At 42.5% G+C, this 20,406-nt stretch overlaps 1 protein-coding gene across 6 annotated transcripts in view; it reads left to right on the top strand.

Moving 5' to 3' along the window:
* Positions 1–20,128, top strand: part of ERBB4 (erb-b2 receptor tyrosine kinase 4) — a 1,003,508-nt gene extending 983,380 nt beyond the window's left edge. For 3 of the 6 annotated variants that reach the window (XM_038422006.2, XM_038422008.2, XM_038422009.2), the window contains 3 exons: positions 9,998–10,045; positions 10,992–11,289; positions 15,616–20,128. In XM_038422006.2, the coding sequence (XP_038277934.1) occupies positions 9,998–10,045; positions 10,992–11,289; positions 15,616–16,061 (792 nt within the window). In that variant the 3' untranslated portion in view covers positions 16,062–20,128. The remainder of the gene's footprint in view (positions 1–9,997; positions 10,046–10,991; positions 11,290–15,615) is intronic. The other 3 variants (XM_038422011.2, XM_043505695.1, XM_038422010.2) reach the window with 1 other exon arrangement.
* The last annotated feature ends 278 nt before the right edge of the window (positions 20,129–20,406 follow it).

Below are 20,406 nucleotides of genomic sequence, written 5' to 3'. Positions count from 1 at the left end.
TCAAGGTGCAGTAGTCAATGTTGTATTGCTGTATACTCATGCCAGCTGGAGGGCAGAAAAAAATCTTGAAAAAAGCAGACTAGACAACTCTGCATAGTTCAAGAGCTAGGACAGCAGACTAGGAGTCAGGAAATAACTGACTCAATGAAATTTTTAGCCAAAAAAAGTATCACAGTCTTTGAAAAGTCACATTTTTGGCAAAAAAACCCTGAATACCCCAAAACATTAAAGTTTTTGGCTTATAAGTGAAAACCAAAAAAAAAAAAAAAACCTGATTAGGAAAAGCGTGCTGAAGTGCCTCAATAAGAGTTCTGTTTGAGTGCCTTCTGCCCCATTGTCCTCTATGGGTTGGGCTTCTGAATTGGTCCATGGAACTCCCATGATGCATCACAGCAGTCCATCAAGAGGGGAGATGATGGTGCATCATGGGAGATGTAGTCTGTCCAGGGATTATATCCCCTAAACATATTTTTAATGAGGGCGATATCCACTTGGTATAAAATGACTTTTGGTAGCCAATGTAAAGATGGTGCCTTCCTTATTTGTTAAATGCTGATAACAAAAAAGAAAATCAGAGCTATAAAAAGAAGCAAAGCTAGGTGGAGTGGGGTAGAATGGAGGGGAAGTTTAGATTTAGAATGCTAATGATTACTTTGTCCAAATCAGTTGGATGGCTATTTCTTTTAAAATATTATTGCCACCAGATTCCCAGTCTTGCTCTAAATCATCCCAGCATCTCATCAAGAAGCCTATTCTTTGCATTAAGAGACAAAGCGTGCACAATTACAGGTTTCTTTTCCCTTTGCATAACAAAATGGAGAGATTATCATCAAGTTACTATTCAGATTTTAGGAGGATTTTTTTTTTAAATCACCATCGTTATCTATTAGAGCTTCCTGTTCAGGCCAGCATGCTGTAATGATTACTCCTGTAAAGGCTTCGGAGAAGATGTGCTCTATTTCATTCTCAATGAGGGTTGATGGCATTTTGAGAGGCTCAGAATAGCCTTTGATTACTGGATAAAACAGAATGGGGAAGCTGGTTATGTGGAGTGGGGGATTGCCATGAGCACTCCTCATCAGCTGTCTATTATGCTTTTTCTGCTGGGAACTTATCACAATCACAAATCACAAGCATGTGTTTTTAGCTTCCTTTCCCTGCTTTTCAAAAGTTGTGTGCTTTAAAGTTCAGAGTTCTGGTTTAACAGCCGTGTACAAAGGGGTGATTTTCAGACTCTATGGTTCCATCAGGTACCCACTGCGTAAAAGCAAGGCCAACATCTTGACACTGTCATTACACAGACTATTTTTATAGTCGTTAGAAACTGGCACGTATTCTCCTCTACACTGTGGGGACATGTTATTGCGGTATCATTCATTGTACAGTGCAAGGGACCCAGTATGGGAGAAAGAATGACAGGGGATCAGTCCTGAGGAAAGTGAAATGGACTGAAAAGAAGGATTAGAGAGAGGGACAAGTATATGGAGCCTCTCCCCCCCCTCCCCAGGCCCTTGGCTTTCCTTCCAGCCTGTTTGATGCCCAAACTGGATTAATATAAAGTAAGTCAATTTTATATGAAAAAAATACTCATGTATATATCAATATGGCATGCTGAAAGCAAATTAGTTACTATGAAGGTTTAGGCCTATTTTGCATGTCTTTCCCAATACTTCCCCTGACATTTTTTCAACAGATAGTTAATACTATACAGCAGAACACTTCTGGTTTATTCACAGACAAGGTATAGTGCTGGGCAATGGCAGTGAGCCTGGACTCCCAGGTGCAAGGCTGTAGAGAGCAGCTCATTCTAAAACTTAGGATCATGGGTGTCGCTGGGGCCACTTTAGCCCCCACCGTAAATTAGATCAACCACAGAGGCCATGGACTCTGCCAATGAATGCCAGAACACCAGGTGTTTTGACGTCCCTCTCCTGGTTTTTGGTGCACCAGCTCTCTGTGGGCCAGGACTTCCCCTGCACGGGAAATCCACTGTTGTCCTATTATAGTAACTTTCCAACCCCTTTGAGCTGTTCCAGTTTGGCTAACAGGAAGGAGCAAAGCTATCCCCTTACAAAAAGGTCCCTGAACTCTTTAATGTCCCGCAAAGCAGACAAGACCTTGGTTTATAAGGTCTCCTCTGAAAGGCCCATGCACAGTAAGCTGCATGGAACCTGCCGTAATTTATCTTCCTTGGAAGGACTGGCAGGTTGAATCGAGTCGACCCTGTTGGGATAGCTGCAGGGAACCAAGGTGTTTCAAAGCCGAAACTTAGTCTACAAAGCCCTCTAGATAGCATTGTACAAACATTGATTCATTTATATGTATCATTATTAGACCAATTTTGTTTTACAAAATTTCCCTTCCTCCTTTTGGTTTTGGGTCAGATATATTTGTTGTGGGTGGTATAATGCCAGAGCAGAGTAAGCAGCTCACTCAATGGTCAGAAGGAGGCCCTGAATCTTCTGGGAGGAGGTGGATGTTTTCCAGGGGAGCTGTTTCCAATTTCAATTTCATTTCAGTTTGGGTCAGTTGTAAACACCAGCCTGTTCCTTTTAAATGTATCTGGTGTTTGCTCTGGGCTGATGGGACAGCTATGGATTGTTTATTCTGTCTGCAGCACTACCAGAGTATCCAAAGCTCGAGTCAGATCCACTGGCGTAAACCAGCTGTCCTTATTCCAGGTGGACGGCTGAAATCTTTATGCTTACAGCAGCAGCTGTGCAGTCAGGTACATTTAGGAGGCTACAGTTTGGTGACTTAAGGCTGGATACTCACTCAGTTTCTATCAAGTCAGTTTCTGTTGATTAGCTATTCTTAGGTACAAGCAGCCCTGGCATGGAATTTCACAAAGAGAGGTAGGCTGAGCATGTGTGAGGTCCGAAATGCATGTATAAGTGATGATATAAACCGTGCACTGTGGTGCAGTCATTTACTCCTGTGAAAAATGGGTGGGGGATGTTGGGAGTATTTTACTCCTACTTTGCCCTCACTTTGTGCAGGTGTAAATAACTATCTAAGATGCATAGTGAAGTGGGGGGAGGGAGATTTGTATGTGAGCACGAGAGAAAGATTTATGAGACAAATCCTGAGGTTATTGCTTCATTTTTATTAAAGTAAACTCCAAGAGCCTGGTGCCGGTTAAGGTCAGTTGGCTTCCTTTCTGAGTACCACGCAGTAGAACTGTTAAAGAATCCCCTTTAAGAAATTCCTAATTTCCTGTGAACATTTTGGGGGTTTTCAATGAAAAAAACAAACCCCAAACTCATTTTTAAACCATAAACAGAATCAAACCCTACAGATTTTCCCATAAATTATTTTGGTTTTCTATTTCCATTTTTTTGCTGAAAAAAACCAGAACATTTCAACTAAAATTACAATGTTTGCTTTAGTCGAAAGAGCCATTTTTAGTCCAAAAATGTTCCACAACAAACCTCTTTTGACTAGCTCCGTCAGTAAGTCATTTTGATAGGGCATAAAAACCCTGATGCCTGAGAGCACTTACCCACCAGTCCTGCCAGAGATTTCAGCAGGGGTTTAACTCCCAACGGGACAGCTCTTCTCTGCTACATAAATTGCCAAGTATATCAGGCAAAATGCACCTCTAGTCCTGACCACTGGACAATATACATCTGAGTGTTCTTCGGAACCATCCTATGAAGCAGTAGAACCTCATGGCAGCCCAGATACTGGAGTGGAGGTCCGGCAATGAAGCAGTTAAAAGATCATATTAGTGTCACATTTAGCTGACTAATACAAGTATTCTTCCTGAGTACAAGCCTGCCTGACCTCCCCGGGTCTGTACGCAGGTGGCTACCCCGTGCCATTGCCAATGTTCACACTGTTAGTTTGAGTGTGCTAGCTCAAGCAAACCAAGTATGTGTCTCTCTGCTGTAGTCAGTGGGGCTCTTTGCAGAGTTAGGTGTGGTTCAGCTTGAGCTTGGCAGACTCTGCCCTATAGTAACAAAAACACCCTGGATAATGTGAATTTAGGGTTGATTTATAACAAGAAGTGGCTCCAGTTTTGCAAACTTCCTTATCAAATGTTTGTGTTTCCTGCCTGACAATAATGAAAACCAGCATCCCAGCGGCACTCAGAGCTGCTGCGGGAAAGAACCAAACTTGGGGATGTTGGACTCTCGCCAGGGATAAAAGGGATGTGGGTGCAGGGGTGAGCACCCCGAGTCTCATCTGGTAGTATTAAGACTCACTGATTCTCAGCACTTTCTGCCACCTGAAAGATGCCGAGTGCAGCTCTGGAGAAGACTGTGTGTCCTATCAACCTGGTCCAGGGGAGGGAAGTGGGGAAGATGCTGTGATCAGGGGCCCATAAGCACTGCAGAAGGGGAAATGGAGTGTGAGACACACAGCTCAGAACGATAATGTGGGCAGGATCCCATCAGCGTAAAATGAAAGGAGACGCAGAAGAGTTCCAATGGCTGTTCCAATGGCTGTGTAGAGTCCAGTATGGAGCTGCTGGTTTATCTTTGTTTTCATTACATTTTAATGCACCACCACAACAGCATTATGTCCCCGCTATGAAGAGAGGAGCTATTGACTGAGTGAGACTGCAGAGGCTAGGAAATGGAAAACAGATTAGCAGACAGAGAGCAATAATACAAAGCAATACCCACAAAGGCCTTATTTAACTTTGTTTTACTGAAGCTCATTTTACACGCATGTTAGAAGTTATAATAGCTCTTATGTCTGTGGCATTTAATACCACAAGGCCCTCTTGAAGGGTGTAGGGAATGTTTTTGCCTGTTTTTATGTTTTGCCTGTTGTACTTTGCCTTGTGCTTGAAAGGGAGTCACAGACCAAAGAAGTTGGAATCTTGCATGTTCCTTGTGAGGGATGCTGATGGACCCTTAGAAATCCAGGGTTCCCTATAACCTATAATCAGGGTTTAAATTTAGGGGGATGTATATAACATAGATGTCCAGCCTACATGTTCAAAAGTGACCATTGATTTTTTCAGTCCCCAGCTTGAGATACTTTCTGAAAGATCAGCCAATTTTATTTAAAGTGCTGAGCATGTGCCCGCCGATAATCAGACTTCCTCAAGAGGGATCTCAAGTTGAGCACCCGGACCTGGAGCAAAGCAAAAATCACTAATTGCTTTCGGAAACCTAGGCCCTATATGTGAGGGGAAAGGCACAGTATAGAGTTCTGTTTATTTTCTATCATTCAGACCCGACTTATATTAAAACTTTTCTTTCCAACGAGTGTGTAAAATGCAAGTACAAACCAAACCAAAAATGTAATAATCCACAAAGTATTTTGTATCAGATTTATAATTTCAGCTATTGAAACTTCACCACTGGAAATATTAAAAGTATTCTGTGCCACACACCCCCGCCCTTCCCCCCCAAAATGTAATTTGCTGGCCAACGAAAAGAGACTCAATAAAATAAAAGTTGGCTTGGTTCTGAAGTACAAAAAGTTGTTTTTGAAGCCTACAGAATTATGACATCACATTGTAATTAGGAGGCAATTTAACAACATTTAAACAACAATTATATCACATTTTCAACCCACTAATTTGCACCACAGCTGTTCTCTTTGCCTCCTATTTTGGAAAAACGACTGCGGAACTTTAATGATGGCAAAAAATAAAATGAATTTAAGAAGTAACTGCTCAGACAACAATAGATATGAAAAGAGCCTTTTTTAGTAGTCTATGGTGAGAATTCTATGGTTAGCATTTATGGCGAGATAAAGGAAATGCATGAGGAAAACATCATTACCGTGATGTTACTTGGCAGCATGTGTAGTGTGAAGGTTGCTGACCAGAGGTTGTGAGCATAAGCTACCATAACTGCATTCATGTTGGTATGTCCCCTCCAGATGTCATGGAACGGGGTTATTCTAAGAGGGTCTTGTAATGAGTTATTCTAAGGTGGTCAGTTAATTTGTTACGGTCATGCAGTGTATATTTAATTGAAAGCCTAATAGCCAAGAAAATATGGAGACAGTATAGAGCTTTTAGGGATGACTGCATGATTCATGGAGCAAAGCAAACCCATGGTTGTTTCATCTTAGAACAAACAAAAATAGAAAGTTTATTGTTGTGTATTCCTTCCCTACTATACAAATATGATTCCATTCAAACTGAATAATATAGTCGTTCCACTTGCAAGTAAGTAAGGCAGCAAAAAGTCCTGTTTCTCCCAGCTGACAGAAAGACTCCTGTTGACTCAACTCTTTTTTTTTTTTGCTGTCTGCAGCCTACAGGCATAGGACCACCCCCCCCCCCCCGTGTTGATTCATACACAGCGTTCGTCTGGCATCTGATTCTTTTACACTTTTCTAATCTCCTGGACAGCAGGAAGGATGTTGATTTGATCAGAGGACAGATGAAGACAAGAAAGGAGAACTAAGAGATAGCTAGGGAACTCCCATCTCAGGTTCCTTGTTTCCGAGAGTGCCCCTCTGAGATCATCACTTCCTAGTTCTCAATTCACAAATGATCAATCTGCAATCGTCAGTTTTGCCTGAAGCCTCTGCCTTCTCCACAGACTCCTGCTTGTCTCCCTTCAGTCTTTGCGTCTGACCCATCTTTTTGGAGTAGGCCAGGAATGTTCCCTGAATGTAGCATTTTAGGGGAAGAGGGTTTTCTTTTGAGCACAGGATCCTACCTTTCAGTGTGCTGGTTCTTCCCTGGTGCAGTAATAGCCACTGCTAGTAGGTCTGATCAGCAGCTGCAGGTTGGGAAGCATCTTTTCCCTGACCTTTATCTGTTTCTTTCTCAGTTGCAGTCTTGTTGCCAGATCCCAGCCCCCCCCCCCCCAAAAAAAAAAAAAAGCCTGATGGAGGACATTATGTCTGGAGAAAAGGCAAGACCAGTAGTGTTCAGATCTCAGTGAGCAGCTCTCCACCTCTTGTATCCAACATCTTTTCCCTGCTTAAAAGCATATACTCTAGTGCCCCAAATCCACCTCCAAGATCCTACAGCTTGCAGAGATTGGTTGGCAGTGATCCCAACTCACAACTACTGTATTCAAGTTCCTACTGCATGTCTCTCTGTTGCCGTGAACACACTCTTGTAAAGTGGCTTCTGGTTTCTCTTCCCCTAGCAGCTTCTCTTTACTCTTGGTGGAGATAGGTTTAGGGAGGCAGTTGCAAAACTGGTAGCTTACTTCCCTCTATAAATCTATTCTGTACTCCTTCGTGATGAACAGATAAGTATATAAGCCCCTTGCTAACCCTAGAGCCACAGTGAGAAAACCCCCTCTTTTCTCAGAGGAGTCATCCCAAATTGCAAATATCCCTAGAGGTTGATGCAAAAGTCCTGAAACTCTCCTCCAAATCAGCCTTCCTAATGGGCACCATAAGTTGGGCCATCTGTCAGACATTGTGGATGAGCGGTGGAAGCTGCCATGCCTCTGGAGGGTGCATTTCACACTGGGTTTGCAGCTCAGGCTGCTCAAGGGAGAGGATTTTTTTGCACACAACTGGGATGGGACTGAGGCATTTTCTTGCTGACTCCTCCAAGTCCTCTTCATTCCCCTGCCTTAGACGGTGCTTTCCGTGCAGCTTGTATCATCCTCCATTCTAGACCTGGCAGCAGCCACAGCTGGCTCAGAAATGACATCTCTCTTCCCAGAGCCAGAACTGTACTGCAGCTCTGCCCTTCAGAAGTAGAAAGCAATTTGGCAAGGACTTAAGGAACACAGCCAAGCATTTCCAGCCTCCAACCAGAGCGTCATCCAGCCGCGTTATTTTATTCCCAGAGGAACTGTAGATCATTTGGGGGTTATTTCCTCTCTGTCCATGTTTCTTCTTTCCTTTGGGGTTGTTTGAAGATCCAGGGTACCTACCACACTTATAAGACCAAATGTTGCCCCTGTATGGCTCCAAAAGGACCTGTTTTGTCCCTGGAGGCTAATTTCAACCTCCCCTGCTCCAAATCAGGATAAAATTTTCAGCAGGTTTCTCCCAAGCAGTCTAGCCTAATCAGTCCTGAAGGGGAGATAGCTTTCCAGGCCTGCAGCTTCCCCTGTTATTGGGGCATGAGATACAACATTTTGAGCAGGCAGGGGCTGAAAGCTCCTTGAACACACGGGCCTTCAAATCATTCTCCCAAGGGCATAGGTTGGGACTTCTCCAGGCCCCTTGGCTCTCCGGATTCAGGGGCCAATCCTCTGCCCTGTGTGATGATCCAGGCTTCAGCTCTGGAAGCTCAGCTCCAGGAGCTCTTCAAGGAAATTACTGCAAAAGCCACTAAGAGCTATGCTGTTCTTAGTATTGTTTCCTGATCCCCCAAAAGAGGAGATTCATAGCTCGTTTTGGAGGCTTCTCAGTCATAAGCCTCATTTCCTGAAGCAGATTGCAGAGAGAAGGCTATCCTGTAGTTCCTGCCTCCTGAATACTTGCTTTGTTTGGTAGGCCTGAAAGGTACGGATGTTTGCTTGTCATTGTCCAGCCCTCAAACCAGCAGTTATTTCGGTTTTGCAGACAAGCCTTTTTCAGTTCTTCATTCTATCTTTTTGTCTTGATTTCGCCCATAAATTCTCACAAGCTGTTGATGGTCTTATTCCACTGTGCTGCAATGTTGCAGGATACACATCTCTCCCTTCCTGGACAGGCTCTTTCACTACAGAATTAAAGACTATATCATGATGCATATGCACAGAGGGGGAGTGAAATAAACCTACACTGTTTGCTGACATGAGAGGAAAGTAGATTCAGGATTCCAGGTTCTGTAGAGGAGTGTGTTCCGGTGGTTACAGACCATTTCTGCTTCTGCCTGCAGCCTCTTGCTGTCCCTCCATATTCCAACCCACTGACTAGGGGAGGAAAGGGGACTTTCTGTGATATTGGTGTGTGCTAAAGCTGCATGCACTTTTTGGATGCAAAGTTTCCCCCTCCCTGCCACTTTGTCTCACATTTTCCACCTTTTTCCAGTTGAAAAAAAAATGGGCCACACTTTTTTAAAAGTAAGAAAAAGTGGAATTTTCCCCCCTCACTGAAACAAAACAAAAAATGTCTAAATAAAGTGTTTCAGCTAAATTCAATTACCGGGAATTTTTATCAAGAACAAATATTTTTAAAAAAAATGAATTAAAATGAAACCTTTTTTCAAAAAAATTCATGGCAAAAAATATTGGTTTTGACCAGCTTCTAGTGTGTGCAGATCTGGTGTAAGAGCCTCACTGCCGTGCTGGCCTATTACAGCAGTTAAAAGAAGCAAAGCAGTGAAAAGAGGCCCTGTAGCAATTCCCATAGCATAGGCTCTATAGAAGATTACACTGCCCTTCAACCACTCCCTTAAAAGCCCTGGCATATGAGGTATGCTGGGGGTAGGGTTTGGGGAAGAGGAGGTGAGTCAGGAACAGGGCCCCAGCATGCAGCTCTTCCAAACTTGCAGGCAATGCCGGGGCCCATAGGACGCCCCAGAGAGGCTTCCAGAACTTAGAGAGGCCCCCAGGGCTGTGTAAAAAGGCCAAGGGCTTCTCCATCTCCTGGAGCAGCTCAGGATTGGGAGGGCACAAAGGTTGTTTAAAGCCACCTTAGCGCACCCGTTGCCTGAGTTCAAAGTTTACATAGTTTTTACCCTGTCCTTGCTGGTTGATAAGAGTGGAAAAGGAAACTTTCTCTATATAGACCAGGCTGATTAGAAATGGTGGCACTACATACCCTTCCCTGCTCTGCAGTGTTTCTGGGATGAGCCTGCCTTCTGCATGCGTACCTCATTCTCTCTGTACAATCTGTCCTTTCAAAAATTAAACCAAGGATATTGGTAAGACACACTCATCACTCAGCCAGTGCAGCACCCATTCTTAATCTGCTAGGGATAAATCCTGTGGGCCTTACTCAGGTAATACTCCCATTAACACGGACGGCTTGCTGACTTCATTGGAAGTTTTGCTTGAGTAGGAATGGCTGGAATTGACCCCTCTTCAGTAAACCTCATTGTTGTGCATGTTTTTCCCCATTAGTTCATACAGCTCATGTGACTTCTTCTTATATCCATCATTCCATTTTTCTTTCCTATTAGAGTGAACTTGGACACAGCCCTCCTCCTGCCTACGCCCCTATGTCAGGAGTAAGTATTTCACAATCAACCTTCATCCTTTAGGTTTTTTCGTCTTTTTAAACCTTCTGTTTCCTCCCCTATTCTCTTCATAAATTGCCCAATTTACTCCAGTGCCAACAGTGATCAGAATTAATACCTAGGTTGGGCAAATATACAAGGTCGCTCTAATCCCAGTCTGGATTCGCCAGGAAGCCCAGAGTTCTATGGTACTATGCATCCCAAAGGGTGATCATAGTTCATAAAAAGGATCTAGCTAAAGCGTTTTGATGATTGTCTGTTTTGTCATGATTCTGAAAGTGATGTGCTCATCCTGACAAGAAGTTATTAGGTTGAGCCAAAGCAATGAGTTGATGCACCAATGGGAAGTTCCCAATGGAAACAGTATATCGTTTATATGACTGCTCATTGACTGTTGCTACTTATTTACACCAAAACCAGGCCCACTCTGAATAAAGATAGTTCAGAGATGGGGGCCTTTTCTCTTCTCTCTGGAGGAAGGTTTCCACCAGGTCAGGTTTAAGGTTTGTTGTTAGGAGAGCATTTGTTCTTGCCAGCCCAATAGTTAAGGAGAACTACACATATTATGGTCCCTGCTACTGTATATCTCAGTATTACATCTTGTATAGACTGGGAATTTGCCCTACTACCAGCTGTTGGTGGCCAGCAATTTGTGTAGTTGCATCAGTGTAAACAGGCAAAACCATGATTGTCTCTATTGGAGTTCCAGTCTGGCCGAAACCCAGGTACGCACAACCAGTGCAAATAGAGGCTTTGTGTATCTTCACCAGAGGTTGTAATGGTGGCAAGCCTCCCCGGCCTAGACAAGGCTTTGACCATTCAATAAAATGAAGCATTGAGCCAACTTTGATGTGAAACCAAAGGAACTTCCACGTCTGTGTTTAGTCAGTTGCTTTATTTTGTCCTTCTCTCTTGCACCACTTTGTCTTTCCCACAGAACCAGTTTGTGTACAGAGGTGGCGGCTTTGCTACAGAACAGGGAGTGCCTGCGCTGTACAGAGCGGTCAGCTGCATAACTCCAGAGGTGCCAGCCATCCAGGGGGCCACAGCAGAGATCTTTGACGACACTTGCTGTAATGGTACGCTACGGAAGCAGGTGGCTGCTCTCGCACAAGATGACAGCAGCACTCAGAGGTACAGCGCTGACCCAACAGTGTTTGTACCTGAGCGGGGCCAACGGGGCGAGCTGGATGAAGATGGGTACATGACGCCGATGCGAGACAAGCCCAAAACAGGTAAAACACTAGCATTTTGTGGTGAAAGATCTGACTGAGCTAATTACAAATTTTTGGCTGAAATACACACACACGCCCAATACCAGCGTGCATAATTACGTGTTCCTACTGTACCTAAATTCCTTCGTGTTTTCCATTGGAGAAGTTATTATGGACTTTCCTATGTTTCTAAAGAACGTACGTTATGTGGCTGACACTGCTGAACAGCAGCTGAATTCCATTGCCCAATATATAGAGCTGGACTGTGACTGCACAGCTGCCCAAGGGAGGTGAAAAGGATGCAAGGAGCTTTGCTCATCTGCACCCTCATTCAGCAAAGCACTTGAGTGTGTGCTTAACTTTAAGCATGTCCTTAAGTGCTTTGATGAATCAGGGCTCAAGAGAGGTGCTAGTCAAAATCCTTGTATAAATTGTCTGATTGGACTGTTTGGGATTAGTCACTGTAGCCTCCTGAGAGGGGGAAGGAAGTGTTGAGAGTGGGGATTAGTTGCTTTGGAACAAGATGTAGCCTGATAGATTTTTATACTGATTATTGATTAATCTCTGAGCCTGCAGTGGCCAATATGGTTTCAGTCTTGTGAGCGGCTACAGCATCAGGAAGCTTGTTACCAATATTATTAGAATGAGCAAGCCGAGGAACAAACAAGGAAACAATTGCAGTTTATCACAAGTCCCTTTATTAACAAATCCACTGAGCTGATAAGCAATCCTGCAAACAGTGAAATACAATAGCAGACAGAGAAGTCGTACAAAGTGTCTGGTCCTATGATTGTCATCACTCACAACTGCTGAATGGGAAACCATTAGTCATTATCATTAGTCATTATCTTCCTCAGCATCATCTTCATCATCCTCTCCCATGGCACACAGGCCGCTTTATACCTTTTATAATGAGTTACACTGATGCCCATTGGGGTTCATACGTATTTATGAAGGTTTCAACTCCTTTTCCTTTGGTGCTTTCACACACCATTAAATTTGAGGTGCCCTGTTTCCCACAGGCTAACTTGTTAGTTCCCATTATACTCATTAACATTTAGGTCCCTCAGTCACCATAACAACTTGTGGTTAGCACATCTGCTGACATCATAGGTCTGCAAAAATCTGCAAAGTCTTCTAACCAGCGTGAGCTGGTCCATTGCAATATACATTTCCTAAATACCAGCAGCTAACACATCTATTACTGTAACTGTTTCACTTGTGACAGAGGGTCACTCACTGGTTAGCTACTCATGTCAGCATATCTTTAGGCCTGACGCCTTGTTTGGCTAAGCTAAATATCTTACAGACCTAAGGCCTCTTGGCCCTCTGTTATAACATTAATTAATACTGATATTTCATCTCTGTATCCTAAATGTACCTGATCTCTTTAATCCTTGGCTACAGTGGAATATCGCACATTGCACCCTCTCCAAATGTGCAGCATGAGCTACCCTGGCCCCTGTTCCCTGGAGACAAAGGCCTGAATCTCCACTGCCTTGCATGGGGTTCTCCACTCACTCACACCAGAGTGTAAAGGACATACTAGGTGCAAGTCAGTGGAGATTCAGGTCTATTGTGCCTACTTCCCAGTGAGGTGCACACCACCCCCTATCCAGGGCTGTGGCTTAATGCTGCTCTTAAGTGCATAATCTAATAAGATGCATTGGGATCCTTCAGGATGAAAGACAACATCCATTCAAGAAGCGGATTTTATCCAGCTGTTTTTGGACTTGAATGAACTGGATACTTCTGACATTTCTCACTGCAGATGTCCCCCATCAGTGATTTTTTTTTCCCTATAGTTAACCTCCAAGCAATTCCATTTACAGTCCACTACTCTTGCAAAGAGCTCCGTTGACTTCTTGGTCACCCTGAACTCCCTGCATCTGATGTGCTTTGTGTTTTACAGTGAAACATTGTTTCTCATAGAGCACTGTTGAGACCCTGGAGGTCAGTTAACACATGGTAACCAAGGCCTGAGGGCTTCAGGCTCTGACCTTGGGAGAGAACTTGCTAACAAAGTTGCATTACTCCAGAAGGGGTGTGCAGTATCTTACAACCATCCAGCCTCCTAACATTTTGTTCCTAATGGGTTTCTTTTGGAAATCGAAAATCCTTTGTGCCATTGTGTGAGAGTGACTTAGCTCTCTTCTCCCCTCCCCCCCCCCCCCCGAGCACCACGTGCCATTAACCTTTCCTCGTTTCAGCTGTGACCCTCAGTATTGTTTACATCACAGTGTTGACATTTTGTACTAATTTCACACAGTCCTACTTTCGGTTTAGTGCTAGCTCAGGAACTCTTCTATATCCCTCTCCATGCTAATTAGAAACTTTGTTCCTCCACATTCTAAGGCTCTTTGTCCCTCAGTCGGGGCAGCTTTTAATCAGTCAGATAGCTGTGTTTTTAATAAAACAGCCATACAGGGTTAGACTGTGGAAATGTTTATAGTAGAGAGGTGACTAAGTGGAGATAATGCTAATCTAGCATTTTCCAGGTAGGGATGCTGAGAGAGTGGTGAGTTTCAGTGACTTAGACACGGTTGCACAGATAGTCGGTGGAGGAGGCAGGCATAGACCCCAGTATAGATTCATAGATATTAAGGTCAGAAGGGACCATTATGATCATCTAGTCTGACCTCCTGCCCAATGCAGGCCACAGAATCTCATGCACCCAGTCCTGCAATAAACCTCCCACCTATGTCTGAGCCATTGAAGTCCCCAAATCATGGTTTAAAGACTTCAAGGTGCAGAGAATCCTCCAGCAAGTGACCCATGCCCCATGCTACAGTATCCTCCTTCCAGTTCTTTCTTCACTGGACCATACAGCCAACTCTTCTAGAGAGTGGTCAGTGGCTAAAGCACTGGACTCAGAGAGATCTGGGTTTAGTTCCCAGTAGGGCTGTCAAGCGATTAAAAAAATTAATTGGGTTTAATCATGCTGTTAAACAATAATAGAATACAATTTATTTAAACATTTTTGGATGTTTTCTACATTTTCAAATATATTGATTTCAGTTACAACACAGAATACAAAGTGTACAGTGCTCACTTTATATTTATTTTTATTACAAATATTTGCACTCTAAATAACAAAAGAAATAGTATTTTTCAATTCACCTAATACAAGTACTGTAGTGCATTCTCCTTATTATGAAAGTTAAACTTACAAATGTAGAATTATGTACAAAAAATAACCGCATTCAAAAATAAACCAATGTAAAACTTTCAAGCCTACCAGTCTGCTCAGTCCTACTTCTTGTTCAGCCAATCACTCAGACAAACAAATTTGTTTACTTTTGCAGGAGATAATGCTGCTAACTTCTTGTTTACAATGTCACCTGTTTTGGATCATTATCAAGCAGAACCTGTCATCAGCATGGAAGCATGTCTTCTGGAATGGTGGTTGAAGCATGAAGGGGCATATGAATGTTTAGCATATCTGGCACACAAATACCTTGCAATGCTGGCTACAAAAGTGCCAGGCAAATGCCTGTTCTCACTTTTAGGTGACATTGTAAATGAGAAACAGGTAGCATCATCTCTCATAAGTGTAAACAAACTAGTTTGTCTTAGTGATTGGCTGAACAAAAAGTAGGACTGAGTGGACTTCTAGGCTCTGAAGTTTTACATTGTTTTGTTTTTGAGTGCAGTTATGTAACAAAAAAATTTACATTTGTAAATTGCACTTTCACGATAAAGAGATTGCATTACAGTACTTGTATGAGATGAATTGAAAAATACTATTTCTTTTGTTTATCATTTCTGCAGTGCAAATATTTATAATCAAAAATAATAATGTAAAGTGAGCACTGTACACTTTGTATTCTGTGTTGTAATTGAAATCAATATATTTGAAACAGTAGAAAAACATCCAAAAATATTTAATACACTTCAATTGGTATTCTATTGTTTAACAGTGTGATTCAAACTGCAATTAATTGAGATTAATTTTTTGAATCGTAATTAATTTTTTGAGTTAATTGTGTGAGACAGCCCTCATTCCCAGCACTGCCACATACTCCCTGGTGACCTTGGACAAATCACTTAGTCTCTCTGTTTCCTGTCTTCTGCCCTTTGTCCATCTTGTCTGTTTAGGCACTAAGCTTTTTTGGGCAGGGACTGTCTCCAATTATGAGTCTGTACAGCACCTAGCGCAATATGGCCCGGATCTCAGTTAGGGCCTCTCAGCACTATTTGATAGTAGTGAAGTGAAAATAAGCAAAGTGTGTTGTAACCATTGGGAACCTTGGTGTGAAGTTTACATTCAAATGAGCTGCCAGGCAGAAATGCTTGCTGTTGTGTGAACACATTACCATGAGTTGACATGCCTTCTATCTTTTTTAGATTACCTGAACCCGGTAGAGGAAAACCCATTTGTCTCTCGACGGAAGAACGGTGATCTTCAAGCTCTGGACAACCCCGAGTATCACAGCGCCCCGAACGGGCAACCCAAAGCAGAGGATGAGTATGTGAACGAGCCGTTGTACCTCAGCACCTTTGCTAATACCTTGGAAAACGCAGAGTACATGAAGAGCAATGGGCTTCCTTTGCCAGAGAAATCCAAGAAGGCCTTCAACAACCCAGATTACTGGAATCACAGTCTGCCACCGCGAAGCACCCTCCAGCACCCGGACTACCTGCAGGAGTACAGCACAAAATATTTTTACAAACAAAATGGACGGATCCGGCCCATCGTGGCAGAGAACCCTGAATACCTCTCTGAGTTCTCCCTGAAGCCTGGCACTGTGCTGCCCCCACCACCCTACAGACATCGAAACACGGTGGTGTAGTGACATCAGTATTAAAGCAGTGGAGAGGCAACCCCTTCTAGCCCCCAGTCTCTCTTTCTTTCTTGCTCTCTCTCCCTCGAGCTTCCTCTTTTTGCCGATCACTCACTTTGATATTTCCAAGTAGAAGGACACCTTTGAGTCATTTGCTGATCGGGTTAGGAACCTAGAAGGAAAGAAAGAAAAACTGAATGAATGCAAGAAGGCCAAAACCTGGCATTTCTCACCTTTCGCAGACCCTGAGGGTCAGAAGGTCAGAAAAGCCAGTGAACACCAGTGAAGGCCAGTGGCAGTGTTGCCTGCTGTCAAGTTAGTTCTCCGTGATTCAACTCGGATGCTGTAGGGGAAGTCACACAGTGTCTGTTTCTATCAGCAGGAACTGAGGAGAGCCTATTCAGCATTCCTGGAAATCGCAATGCAGTTTCCATTAAGGGGGAAAAAAGGACAATTTTTATATCACATGTGATAGCATAATAATTGAGATTTCCGAATCCAATTTCTTTCTCTAACACTTTCTATCCTGGCAACTGAAAACAACTAACCAAGCTTTTCATAACCATTCAGTTCTTCATCACAGCCATCAAGAAATAATTAATAAAATAAAAAATGAGGAGACTTTGTCTCTGGCCTGTCCCCTCTTCTTAGCCACTCCCACGGTTTTATCCCATTGCCTAACTGCAAAGACGTTCCCTCAAAGCTCCTGTGCATGACAGTGCAATTTTTTTATATGTGTCGTCATGACGACAAGTATTTTCAACACAAAAATCCCATCAGGAAAGAAAGAAAACACAAAAAAGCTCACATCTTCCATTGAAGCTAAAAGAGAGGCCAAGATCCATGATTTGTATACACAGAGCCGCACCTTCATGTTTTATACCGACTTAATACAAACAAAGAAAGTACCCATACAAATTCTCCTCTCTTTCTTTTTGCTCATCGATTGAAATAGTTGGGGATGCAGCAGGCAACACTGAGGACAAGACAGAAGGAGGAGAGTTTAATAGATTCAGGAAACCTGGTGGTGTTCTAAGCGGCGACCGACTAAGGAGTTCTTTAAACTGGAAGAAAGACACTGGAGAGGGTAAAACGCACATAGCAGTTCACTGGAAAGTTAGTTTGCACTTAAGCTATGATTTTATTTGTCCTCCCTCTGAACTGTTTTCTGGATTTTGAACGAAGCAATATGGAAGCGACCAGCAAAATAAAATAATTTTAAATTAAAAAGCGAAATTATATATAAAGGACGACTGTGGAAATGCCAAAATGAAGCAAGTCACGTCTTTGGAACAGTATCCGCTGGTTCTGAAAGGCCAGTGTATTGACTACTCCAGAGAATACAGTGAAGGAGTAACCAGTTCAAATGCGGCTGCATGAAGGAAAAGCAGGGCAAACAGTGAAGGGGATTTGGGGAGAAGAATGGCCAAGTCTGGTTTGGGTCCCAGCAAGGACTATAGTTTTCTAAAAGGAGGATTTCTCTATCACATAAGCTGGTACATACAAGGTTTTTCAAGTCAATATGTGCATGACACACACAGCTTTCAGTCAAAAACATAAATAATGGGTCGATCTCCGTGCACTTATTTCCCCTTTGTCAACTTCAGCTTTCACAGGATCTTTGGTTTATCTCCCCATGGCTAAAAATATTTCCAGCCAGAGTTTTTGAATCATTTTAGCATCAAAAATGGAACACCACGTGAAGTGGAAGAGAAGACTGGGGTTGGTGTCTTGCTTTCGATGCACTACGGTTCTAGTTGTTTAGGATTTTAGAGAAAATCTATCTATCTAATTAGACTCAAATTCTAGGAGGGACAACAGTATTCAAATATATGCCATTTAGTACTATTAAAATGATGGCCCTTTGGATGATGGAACCCAGCAACGGAGCGAACAGTCTGGAAGCAATGTGTATTTTCTCTTAAATCCTAATATTTTAATGGACAGCCACCATGACCTTTGGTGAGCTCCCTGTCAGGGAGATCTGACCCCTCAAATTGAAAGAGGCAGACTGGAGAGTAAGCCCCGATCCTCATCCTTAGTCTGCCATTTTAAGTTAATTTTAGGAGTGGATGTCATGCCGTGTTATACAAGCAGCCAGTGATGGATTCATGAGGTGACATAACATAATTCCTCCCCACCCTATTCCCAGGGCCGCCATGCAATAATTACTTAATTGTCTGTGTCCTAGTGCTTGCTAGACAAAGTCAGCTCTGGGTCGGAAAGAGACCCCCAGATTTGAAACCTGGGTTAGTTCTTAGTCCTGTACTTTGAAATAGAATTTGTGGCTGGTCCTTACAGTGTCCATCAAGACTTCAGGTCAAGGCTGGTTCAGCCAATGTGGCATTACTGAATTAGGTGCTTCAAGTCAATTTGAACTAGCGGAACTTAATTACCAGCTGCTGTGCACTTATTAAGCCCATAAACCTTGTATGTAGATAAATGGTTTATAAACACGAACACGAAGTCTTTGCAGCTATTAATAGGAGGCCTAGTGGCCATGTAATACATCAGTTTGTTGTGGCAGAATAAAATGAACAGCTGACCATTAAAGCAGGATGGATGACCACAGAAGCATCATGCATCTGAACGAAGGTCTGTCTCTGCGGAGAGGTCTCTTCTGCTCTTGATGCCTTCCCATAGCTCCCAGTGAGGTTAATGGGAGATACAGGCGAGCATTAGGGGGAATTAGACCCCCTCAGACCTTCAAAAACGTATGCCAGTGGGCGCACTCAGAGTACGTAATATTAAGCCTCTTGAGAAGTGAGAATGGACAAAGGATAAAATTCGGGGACAAGGTTTTTTTTTATGTCCCTTTTGTGACTCAAAGAAAGCTAAGAATATTAAGGGGGGGGAGGGGGCTTGATCTCCATCACTGAACAGATATAAGATAAGGGTAATATTCTAATGGAAATCTACATACAGGTTGTGTATTTGCATTTGGGGCAGTGCACTAAAAGACTGACTGTGAGAAGAAATGTGCACACCTTGAAAATATTGAAGGCAAATCACTACAAGGATCTTAGAATCCAGCTGCTAATGGAAGGTAGAAAACCTGTTTGTGTTCTTTGATAATTCAGTAAGGTCAACATTAAAACCAAGCCCCATTTTAAAAAATGATGTGTAAATATGGTTGTTCTTTTTTGCCCAAAAGTATTTTAAGAATTATTTATTTACTTTTTTAATTGTTGATTATGGATAAAATATACTCAGTCACATGGACATACAGCGGCTCCTTGCAGGAAGCATGAAACCCTGAAGTCGGCTCACAATTACAGGCTGAGCAGTGTCAAATGTGTCTTTAAAAAAACCAGACAGTTAATACAGCAAATGTAAATGCAGCCTGTGAAATGCAAAGTAACAAATGTCTGTCATTTATGTTTCCTGGGTTACTGGTTTGGGTTAGTCCCGTTGCCAAACATTGCCTTTAACAATTCATTGCCTCTGGTTACAAGGTATTGACCTAAACATCTAGATTCTTTTTTTTTAACCTCAAGGGATGATTAACCTTGACTCACACGAAAACACAAAGTCAATAGTATGTTTTGTTACATACAGGCTGAATGTTTTCAACAGAAATATCTAGCTACGTTCTGACCCACCTCCAGATAGAAGCCAAGCACTTCCCAAGAATGAAATAAAAAATCTGTCACTGCTAGGTTTAATTTTAATTATGGTGAGGGGAGGCCACAGATCATGACAGATGTTGGCTTTTTTTAATTACATCAAATTTTTCTTTGGAAAGCAGATGCTTTTCACCAAAAATTTCATTTAAACTCAGTTTTTTCCATGAAAAACAAGTTCTGACTGAATTATTTTTGATCCCTTAGTCAAAACTCATGCTATTTCTGTCCCTAGTCAGTTTTTAATGACTTTATAAGCATATTTTCCTGTTTCTTTTTCCCCTATGGCTGGAGCACAATGATTAATTTTTCAGGGGAAACAAACAGGGCATGTGCCAAGTATTCACACGCAAACTAAATGAAAGATGAATATGCTGTTGGTTTTGTTTTGTTTTCAATCTCTTGCCAAGCTAGGTGTTACATGTAACACTAGTAGGTGAACGAATTTTAGACTTAGTGCTTTTTTTTCTGATTGTGCGAAACACCATTGGACTAGATGTCACATCAACAGCATCCATTTTAATTATTTGGGGGGGATGGAATTTTGACTAGATTTTAAATTGACAGCATCCCTTGTAACTCATTCCTTTTAAATTGACAAATGTCAAAAGATTCTTTAAATTTAGGGTATGTTTTTTTTCCTGGTCAGTGGAAATTACCTAGTTAAGGTAGGAAACAGTGGAAATAACTAGAGCTTTAGGTCAAGAGACAGAGATCAACTGCATTGCTGA

The sequence above is a fragment of the Dermochelys coriacea genome, chromosome 11 (genome assembly GCF_009764565.3).
Source record: "Dermochelys coriacea isolate rDerCor1 chromosome 11, rDerCor1.pri.v4, whole genome shotgun sequence".
In the NCBI taxonomy this organism is placed as follows: Eukaryota; Metazoa; Chordata; order Testudines; family Dermochelyidae; genus Dermochelys; species Dermochelys coriacea.
Note: the sequence above shows the minus strand (reverse complement) of the source record. Positions and strands in the feature narration are given on the sequence as shown.